Genomic DNA, 11,332 nt, shown 5'->3' on the forward strand with positions numbered 1-11,332 from the left:
TTGTCTCTCGTTTGGTAAAAATTACAAAACTGAGAGGTAAATTTAACTGCATAAATGGTTTTTATGCCATGCTCTAATGTATCATAATAAAAGTATTTAACTTTACAACATTTATTAAATTTTATAGCCTATTAAATAACCATATTTTATTGTTAATTTTACCAAAATCATTAAAAACGCCCTTCGATTAAAATTACTGATCTTTTTGGCGTTGAAATAAAGCCAGAAACGCGGTTACTTTTACCATATTCCGGTAGTTTCTGACCACATATTTTTTTCTCAGTACACGATAAAATAATTTTTCTGGCGTACAATAATGATTGAATAATAATTTCATTACCTTTAAGGAAAATATTCCAAGGAAAAATAATCAATGGGGTGTATACGTGATAAATCTCTACTAAGACATATATTTAAAAACTTATGTATAAACATATAGTTAAATATATATTTTATTCATAGCTAGGTTTTTTTTTCTTCAAAATAATTCATTTATAATATACCAATTTTAAAATTAATTTACCGATATTCTTTTACAAGACGCACACTTAAATAATGGAATAATTTTATGAACTTGCGTTAGTTAAATATCACTTCAACTATTCCTCTTTCTTTATTATACGGGCACATATGAAAAGATATTCTGATTTAAAACATAAATACCGCCCACCATAGTTTTCATTAGGAAAATTTCATAAATATGGAAAATAATTATAATATTCATATTTATAACAAATATTGTTTCAATTATTCATCTATTAAATTCAACACAATAGTATAACGCAATTTAAATGTTTTTTTTTCACATATAAATGGCAGAGCTGCATTATGCGAAGCTTTTATAGACATTATAGTTAAAATAATAATGCAAAAAAGATGTTAACAGTGAATTCTGAAAGCCAAAAACAATACCTAAAGACGTCAGTTTAATACAAATAAGTCAGTGTGCTTATTAGGGGCACTCAAAGTCAAATGCAGAGTTTGTTTAGTTAAGCAAGACTATAAATAAAAATATGAGATTAAAGCGGCGATTGACTGCCTCCAACTTATTTCAGTATTATCACGTCATGAATGGTGACGGTATATGTTAATATCTTGAGGAGCATACTTTGCTTTTAAAATGTATAATGACAAGTTTGCTCGAGGCTGACCGACCCATATTTAATTCAGTAGATGTGATCGGAATGAAAGCTGAAAGTGTTAACCGAGAGTAATAAATTCAATTTGCTTTTGTTTGCCCAACTTATTAACTGAATCATGTAATGAAGCGATAGTCGGCAGCAAACTAATTCACAATGAATAGATGACGGAATGTCGATTTAAACTTAGAATTTGACTGGAAGTATTAACATGGATTTGCAAGTCAATTTTTGTGATCAGTTATTATAGACGATATTGCTATTTATTTGAAAATATAAATAAATGCAATTAAGGTAAATCTAATTCATGTGTTATGAATTGAAAGTTACCAATTACTAAGCAATTTTTAAAAAAAATATATTTAATACTTCTACAGCAGTGAAATGTTTGGGCCGAATTGAAATTCTTTACTTTTATCACGCTCGTTAACAGTGTTTAACACCCCCAAGTAAAAATTCTTGATGGTCCCATCAAATCATTTTGATGGTATATGTTGGTTTCAGTGCGATTCATGATAGTTCGGCATCGTTTGATGGTCACCATCATCCATCATTTTCCATTATGCGTTCGTGTTATTTGATATTCCAGCAAACTTCAATCATTCCATGATGGAAAATGCTACTCTAATACTATGATGGTCAACCATCAGGAGAAATTCGATTCTCATGGACCAATAGTCTATGATGATCCGTGATGGTTCTTGATGGTTCGAACTATACATTTCCATGATGGTTTAGTGAGAATTCTTGTTGGTTCTCAGGAATATACCGTTAAAACAATTTTTTTTTTTATGTTGGACCATTATAAATCAGTCTGAATTAATACTTCTACAGCACTGAAATGTTTGTGAAGAATTGAAATTTTTTACTTTTATCATGTTCGTTAACAGTGTCTATCTCCCCATGTAAAACTTCTTGATGGTCCCATCAGAAAATTTTGATGATGGTTTATGTTGGTATTAGTGCGATTCATGATAGTTCGACATCCTTTGATGGTCACCATCATCCATCATTTTCCATTATGCGTTCGTGTTTTTTGATATTCCAACAAACTTCAATCATTCCATGATGGAAAATGCTACTCTAATACTATGATGGTCAACCATCAGGAGAAATTCGATTCTCATGGACCAATAGTCTATGATGATCCGTGATGGTTCCTGATGGTTCAAACTATACATTTCCATGGTGGTTTAATGAGAATTCCTGTTAGTTCTCAGCAATATATCGTTAAAACAATTTTTTTTTAATGTTGAACCATCATAAATCAGTCCGAATTCTTATATTAGGATGATGGTTGTTCATGATCTTTCCAATATTTGTTTTCTGAGGAACTATGATGGAAATTTCTGATGGTTCATAATGAACAAACCATCACGAAATGTTGCTATTCTTATGCTGGACCATCATAAATCAGTCCGAAATCTTAATTTGGCGTAATGGTTACTTAAGTTGGTTACCATCAAATATATAATGGTTCGTGATGGAATTATTGATGGCTACCATCAAGAATATGTTGGTCCATCAATGGAAAAAACCATCAAAAATTTTGACTTGGGACAGCATCAGGGATACGTTCATTCAGCGTTGTTTGAATTGACATACATAAACCTGTGAGGGCAAAGCTCACGTACTAGCAATGTCATCTCGCAACGTTAATGTAACATCAATGCCAATAACATTACAGGAACGTATTACCGCTACGTTGCTGTGATAGGCTTGTATGAAAACAAGAATAACGGGACTGTATTATCCTTAGGTAGTATGCCGGTTGACCGAAGTAGCACATATTGCACATTTGTAGTTTGTGCAAAACGTTGTAAGTATGTTTTAACGCATTTCTCCAATTTGTACGCTGTGTACTTGCAAATTAACAGAACTTTAAAACTGAGGGATTTAATAGGCTACTACTATACAATCGAAAAAAAATTTATTTTTTGTCCTCAGAAGTTACAGGGTTACTGCAGGGGCTTACTTCCTTCGGCTCGGGCCTCATATCTCGGGCTTACATCCTTCACAAATAAACAATTCATCGAGAAGAAAAAAGCGCCAGCATTTTGTGTTGCACTTTTTTTCCGGATTTTTGCAGTACAACAGTTGGTTAATACAACATTTTTATGAAAATTTTAATTTATATGATCTTTTTCAAGATAAGTTACTAAAAACTTTTTTGGAAGACAAAAAAAGAGTTATTATTTTTGACGAGACTTGCATTTTTGCTTTGCATTTTGTCGGATTTTTGCACTATAACAGTTGTTTGACTGATTATTTTTATGAAAATTTTAAATGTACATGGTCTTTCTCGAAATAACTTTCAAAATTTTTTTTGGAAGCTACAAAAAGCAGGAAAAGTCATTACTTTTACCACGGCTAGCCAAATAATTTATATGTTCAGTTTTTACCACATCGTTTATTTAATGTTTATAGAATGTATAATAATTATATAATCTTTTATGGAATATGTAATATGAAAAATATATATTTCAAGGACCAATTTTTATTGCAAAATAGGTTCATGTTACTTTCATTTATATATAACAAAACACAACCAACGCTCCTGAAATAATATCGAAATATTTTGTAAAAGTGAATATTTTATAAAAGAATAAATCCAGACTTCATTTTCTATAATTTCGAATCGCAAATAAGGATTGAACTAAAAGAAGAGAAAAATTTTAATTTAGTTTGGATATTCGGGATTGTTCTAGAACACAGTGGGAGACAAAGACATGCTCCTCTCAGAAGGGTTTTCAAAACAAGATGTTGTAATACTTGCAAATACAGTTGTGCCTTGAATTAATATAAATCTATCACAAAAATAAAAACGAAATTGCATTTTGTCGCAGTTAATGGAAAGACTCTTGGAAAGAAAACTATCACCATTCTTTTAAAAGGAACTTTAGATGTATCGAAAAGAAACTGATTAATATGTAATTCATTTCTTTATTGTTTGCTAATTTAATTACAGAACCGTGGAATGTTTAGATCTTTTGTGAACTATTAAACAGGTACAATTTACCGCAATCAATAGGTTAAAATTAATGAATATAAATAAATTGAATTATGATTTATATCTCTACTAATTGTAATTTTATGTTTAATTCAAAGTTTATTCTCATTAATATTTTTTATTAAATTTATGTGATTTTTTTTTCAAATGTTCTTTTATCTGATAATGATCTAGGCAGGATTTGTCTTCCGGCTAACGCAATTTCTATAGTTTTTTTCACTTAATTTTATTTTATGACTATCAATAAACAGCAGATCCAATATTTTTGGTTTTCGACTGTTAATATTCAACTCTGTAGCCTTGTAATTTCGAACCCAATCCAGAAGACAAGAGAACTCCGTGATCAAGTATTGGGAAAATTTTGCGTTCGTGGAGGTCTTTTTGTTCGAAATAACCCGCATTTGTGTTACATGGAGAGGAAAAACGCTAAAACCTACCACAATTATCCTGACGGCAAGGGGACTTTGAACCATGATCTGTCTAACAATGAGGATATCTTACATCAGCACTGTGGTCAGTGCAAGCCGGATGTAGCATTCGTATCGACCAGCCATCGTTGGATTCCTACCCGGTTTGCCTCATTGGAAGGCGAACGCTCTATCCCCTCAGCCATCACGGTTCACGTTTGTTACATTGGCCATCAGTTTGACGCCAATTTGGCTTTTTTTTTCAAATCTGTTTTGATTTCTTCATTCACGTTTGGGAAATCTTGAGAATGGTCTCCAATTTTTAAGGGCTCGAAAAGCATTGATTTCCTTTACATTTTTTAAGCAAATGAAGTAGCTTTAACAAATAATTAGCTTTATTGTATTTTTTTCTTGAAAGTCATCATCTTCTGCTTTATTTATTAGGAATATATTTTATAGAATACAAAAATATTTTTTTCTATTAATAAAATACTTGTTTAAATTCTTTGGAATTTGCTAGAACAAATCAATACTCTGAGTCTAATTTTTCCACTAAATGATTTAATTAAATAATAAATTAAATTCTTTATATGCTACCAATTTTTTAACTTTGAAATGCAAGCCATAGAAACTTGTACAAGTAAAACAAATTTGCAATGCTTGAATTACTTCTTTCAGTTATTAAAATAGCTAATCTTTACAAACAGCTGTTTTAAGAAAAAAAACAGCTTTGAAAAATATATTTCTTATCTTTGATAACTATCATAACCGAAAAAAATATTTTTATTAAAAGGATTATTCTCATAGCAAAAGCATTTTTTTTTGTATGTTTACAAGATTACACCAATTAAAACACACTTATTTAGAAAACAAAGAAGATTTTTATATTTTTTTTAATATCATACCAAAGCCCTTTGTGCAATTTTTTTCCAATTAAAATCATTCGTATAATAATTGAGATTTAGTACAACTAAGCACGACAATTTTGTCTGTTAAATGTAGAATTAGATAAAAAAAAAAGTTGGCGTGATTCGAAAAAAAAAAATTCTTGCAAAGCATGTTGCTTTGTTAAAGTTATACGTTTTTTTCTTCTGTTTATATCAGAACAGATAGGCTTCTTAACTACTTAAAATACAGCTTATTTACTCACAATAAATGCTTAATTACTTAAAAGCGAGAAATATTTTGGGGGCTGTATATAATTTAGGGTATGTATGTGTTACAGTGAATGTCCGGAATCAAGAGAATGTCGACTTTTACCGGTGAATGTCAACAATCATGTAGTCGCTTTTGTTAATGTCCGAAATATTTGTTATATCTGATTTGATATTAATTTATTTGTCGATATCATTATATTTATTCGATATTTTAATATTTAGGATATTTTAATATTTAGGATATTTTAATACTTAGGATAGATTAGAAGATAGATTAAAAATAACTTTAAATACCTCATAAAACTTAATTGTGTTTCTAATAACTACCATTTAACCACTTCGTTTCCTGCAGAAATTGATCACATTGATATTTTTAATCCCGTCTTCCTCTGTAATGATTCTTTAGATTTCAATAGCGTTTTTGTTTTTCTATGATTGAATACTTATTTCTAATATGTGTGTCCCGTAGTGGACAGATCGTTAAGACACGGTTGTAGAGCACCGAAGTCAAGCATCACTGGCTCAGGTCAGTGTGAGGGTGGGTGATCTCTTGGATCAATCTACGAAGGGACCGAGGGTGTGCGGCATGGGTCCTCGTTAAACTGTTCAACCGTAAAGTGCTCGACTTCGCGCATAGGTCGTCGGGCGGGGGTGCCATCCCCTCTGCAGAGGATCAAAATTGTGACGGCATGTCTTCGGATCATCCTCAGGATGTTTCCCAGACCGTCGTCAATAGCCCATTGTGTAACTCTAGTGCGACGTAAATAAACTACGACAACATCATGTATACTTTTAAATTCTTATAAATGGTGTATATGATTGATCACAGAATATTTATTTGACGTAAAAATGTCTGAATAATGAGTTTAATTAAAAAGAAATACATTAAATTTTCTTGCACAACTACATGCTTATTTTTAATTCATGTACATTTTTATTATCCAATGTTTTCTTTGCTCAATATTTATATTTCACGCATCCTTTATTTATTTTTAATGCTTCAGGCAATTAAGTTTAATTAAATTATAAAGTAAATTCAGTAGATGCCAAAATAAACTATCATTAAATAAACTATATAAACACTAAACAAAAATTACATTACTTTTAATACTAGTTTTCTTATGCTCTTAAAAAAGTTCGTTTATTTAGTTTAATGTAAAATTAGTCGAAACTTATGGGAAAAACATCTACGAAATTATTTTAATTAAAGCATTTAGAGATTTTTAATAAAAGAGATTTTAATAGAAGAGATTTTAATTAATTCATAGAGGATTTTATTTATTTATAAAATTTATATCATCATTATATTATTTCTTCCAGCTATCGATTCACGTGCTGATAATTTATTATAATTTTAAAAAAATAATTTTTTTCACCATATCTAAAGAAATATCTTTAATTAAATTGAGAAGTCGAAACTCATTTTATGTACTAACATTCGCTGCTTCGTTATGAGTCTTTAATCGGTATTTTATATTAAAATTTTATTCAAATGGATTGTTCTTTTGAAAAGTTAAAAATTCAATTTAATTTTGTTTTAGTATTTCCGTTTTTTCGAATTTGGTTGAAATCAGCTAGAATCTTTTGATTTAAATATTTCCTGCTTGATTACACAGCTGGTTAATAGAGTTTCAATTTATTAATATTTTCAGCAAAATTAATTTTTGAATAAATTTTCAATGTCAAACCGATAGACTTCGTAAGTTAAAAAGTAAATGGATAAAAATAGCCTCTATCACATTACTCTAAAATATGCATAATTTGAAATCTATATTAAAACCGAAGAGATATTTGATTTTAAAATATTTTGATTTCTTTTTACATCATTTTAATAGGGTAAAAGAAAAATATATTTCTCCATAATTTAGGTTATTAAAAAAGTTAAGGTACAGCTCTAATTAAATGTTATGAGCAAACTAAAAAGAGCTATGTGAAGTTTTATTCTATTTAGAAGTACTGAGACTATTGTTTAAATATGAAATGTTTCTCAACAATTTAATTTGAACTTTATTTTTATAAATTGTGTTAAATATAAATTTTAATATCACAATTATTTACGATTAAATTCAAGCGCGATGCTTTGTCAATAAAACTATGTTATTATTAAGAAATATATCTATATTTTTTTTTCATTTTGATTTTTTGAATATTTCTAAGAAGTTTTAAGTATTTAAAACAGCAAATTTAAAATTATTCTAAAATTTCAACACTTTCTTACCTTAAGGAATATTTGCGACAGTAAAGTGTTTAAAAATGGACCATTTGCGTGTCCAAATATAGTATTTTGCAAACAAAATTAGTACCATTAAGTACATAAAAGAAAAAGTTATAAAAACATTCATTATTTAATATCGAAAAAAAGTACTGATCGCTAATTTTACTATATTTTTCCTACGATATATTAGTAGGTGTAAGTGTAAAATGAGTAAATTGAATGTTAACTCTTCGAGTATTTACGAAATAAATTTTATCATAAACTTTGTCAATACATTTATAAACCATAGTTATGTTTCTTCTCGCCATTTCCGCTACGAGAAAAACGTAATTCTGGTTAATAAGACAAAAATAACGGTATTTAAACCTTGCGGTAATAAAACCGCACTGTATAGTAGTAATATTTCTGGTAAGAGAAACCATAATTCTATTTAAAATATAACCAAAATAAACACTCTTTAAACCATTCATTTGGAACTTTTACAGTTCATTATGGTAACCAGTTACCGGAAGTTCTGGTTTTCAAAATTATAATTCTTATTACCTAAGGGCAAAAAAGTACAAAATTGAAGCAAACAAGAAACAAAATGAAAAAGCTTAAAAAAACTGAAGTAAGAGAAAAAACACTAAAAAGTAAGTTTTACCGAATAAATGATTTTTATCCCATGCTTTAAGGTAACATGATTAAATTAAAACATTCACCAAATTTCATAACATGTTATAAAATCATATTTCATTGTTAATTTTCCCTAAAACATTGACTAAGAGCTTTGATAAAAATTGCTTTGTTTTTTTTTGTCCCCATAAAGTCAAAAGCACGTAAATTTTACCATAATAAGTTAGTTTTGGCTCTACTTTTTTTCTCAGTGCATAGTTAAATATTCGTTGCAGAAGGTGTTTATTTAAAGTAGTAGTTATGATGACCGTATATTATACGATACATTACAAACGAAATAATAAAAAAGTACAAAATGTTAAAACAGAACCGCTAATATTACGATTGTTTAAAGAATAAATTCGAACTGTATCCGATATTTTGATTTTGTGGATAATTTTTCATAAGGAATATTAGTATTATTGAGTGAAACTTTTTTAACTGACTTAACTAAAACAGTCTCAAAATATCTTCCTAAAACTTAAGTATGGTATTTTGCGTATGAATTATTAGTGACGGTAATTGTATATATTTAAAACAGCTGTTCTAAAATCTTTCAACCGAATAAATATTTAATACATACTAATATAAGGAATGATAGTTAAAACAATAGTATAGTATTTAGAACAGTACACGGACAAAAAAATTAAAGAAAAATGTCCGCTTAATGTCATTTCTGGCAAGTAAAATCTAATTAATAAAACCAAAATATGCAGATTTGAACTATTCATTTGGCAATTTTTCCGTTCGTAAAGTAACGATTTATTCTTGTTTTCAATATTATAGCTCTTTTTACATGAAGGAAAATAAAGATACAATATGAGCCATGCTATTAGGTATCATAATTATAGTTCCAAATTTTATCACTTATTACAAAATCAACTTTTATATTAATTTTATAAAAATCATTACCAAAGCGCTTCAAGCTTTTAGGTGTGCAAAAAAAAAAAAATCAGCAATTCGGTAAACTTTACCATATTCTGGTAGTTCTGACTCTACTTTTTCTCATTGTAGTTATATTAGTATTTGTAATAATATTTTATAAATGGTATAAACAGTGAACATAGGATGAGAATAATTCGTGCCATACGATAAAATCTAGTGCTACGATAATTCCGAAATATGTATGCCGCTATTTTGTCAATAGCAGCTTAAGTTTGTTAAAAAAAGGCGAAAGATGTTACGTTAGTAATTATGATATCATAAGATAGTAAATATATAAAAAAAAATATTTTAAAATATACTTACAGAAATAATAAATAATTGCACCTGCTGCTGCGATCAACATCAACATGCATGTAGCAAAAGCTATAAACGTCAACAAAAGTCTGTTTCTTTGAATTCTGTTCAATCCCGTAGTCGTAACAACGTTCACTTTTTCCTCCATTGTCCACGTGTTACCATTTGGAGTCATTTTTCAATGTAACAATTACAATGTAATAATTACGAAGAAACAATTACAAAATACTCTGTCTGCATTCATTAGCGTTCTAAAAGAAGCATCAACCGTCATATTGACATTCTAGCGTTAAGAATGGTTATTTTTCAGTGTGAGATAAATATATTTTTAAATCGAAGTACATTTTGTAGGGTGTTCATTGTATATAGTAACGCATTATATATGGTTTTCTTTTCGTTTCTTCTTGTAAAGTTATTCCTTGATTTATATACAGTTTTTCATTATGTTCTATAGAAAATAACTTGTTTTCCATCTAAGTATATAACTAACAGTGCTAACTTTAACTCTGATAAAATAAATTTAATGATAAAAAGTTAGTTTCCTCTGATAAAATTTTTTGAAAGGAAATTATGTAATAGAACATACGCTAAGTAGAAGTTATCGTTTGGCATTATTAGGAATTATTTTGACTAACGGAAAACGGGAAAAAAACCACACATCTTTCCGTTGTTTGTTTTCAGCGGTTAGAGTGGGCATTTCATCGCTAAGCTATCTCATTGGATACTGGTTTGATGGAAGAGGAATGATTTCGAAGCATGTTGTGGGAAAACGAAACTTCTTATGAAGACAACGCCATCTGTTATGTCTTTCAAACATCAGATTTATTTCCTATTAAAATGGAGGATGAGGGTTATTATTTTATTTATTTTGAAAGTAGTCTGTTGATGGAAAATAAATTTTGAAAAAATAATAAAGGAATCTTTTATTAGATGATATGCTTTACTTCAAACAATTTTTTTAGAAAAGATCGGTACAGTTTGTTTTTTTTTTTGGTAATTTTAATACTCTTTATAGAGAGCTGCAATGTACTAGAAATTAAAAAAAAAATACATTTTAATATTGTGCAAACATATTTCAAATTATTTAAATGCACCCTACAGAAAATAACTTTTCTAGTACGTTAAACTAGGCCTATTTTTGTTTCAGCATCATTATATATATATTTTTCCGTTATTAATTACTAGCTAAATATCCATTTTCGTACTGGGTGAAAATAAAAAAAATAAATCATGAATAAATTAGTGCTGAAAAACACTATAAAATGATGTCCGTCCAAAACTGAAAGCTATACTATCAATTCAAAAAAAGCCAAAATAATTTAAAATTTTTTTTTTATTATTTTTTGTTCTTCCTGGTGGCCAAGCGTTATTACAATAATAATCAAAATTTACAGCAAACAAGTGATTTTCTCCGGTTCTAAACAATTTTAAAGGTGTTAAAACCCTTTTTCTGCAATATATATATCAACATTACACAGTAATGGTGCAGTTTTAGCAGGTACCAAATGTTC

At 28.7% G+C, this 11,332-nt stretch overlaps 1 protein-coding gene across 2 annotated transcripts in view; it reads right to left on the reverse strand.

Moving 5' to 3' along the window:
- Positions 1–10,552, reverse strand: part of LOC107442136 (agrin) — a 203,133-nt gene extending 192,581 nt beyond the window's left edge. The window contains exon 1 of one of the 2 annotated variants that reach the window (XR_011637174.2): positions 9,831–10,548. Coding sequence is in view for 1 of the 2 variants with exons in the window: in XM_071182999.2 (XP_071039100.2) it covers positions 9,831–9,996 (166 nt within the window). In the remaining variant the exon portion in view is untranslated. Of the gene's footprint in view, positions 1–9,830 lie in introns of both variants that reach the window. The other variant, XM_071182999.2, reaches the window with a different exon arrangement.
- Positions 10,553–11,332: the final 780 nt, after the last annotated feature.

The sequence above is a fragment of the Parasteatoda tepidariorum genome, chromosome 7 (assembly GCF_982258835.1).
Source record: "Parasteatoda tepidariorum strain Cologne lab strain chromosome 7, Ptep-v5.0, whole genome shotgun sequence".
Classification (NCBI taxonomy): domain Eukaryota; kingdom Metazoa; phylum Arthropoda; class Arachnida; order Araneae; family Theridiidae; genus Parasteatoda; species Parasteatoda tepidariorum.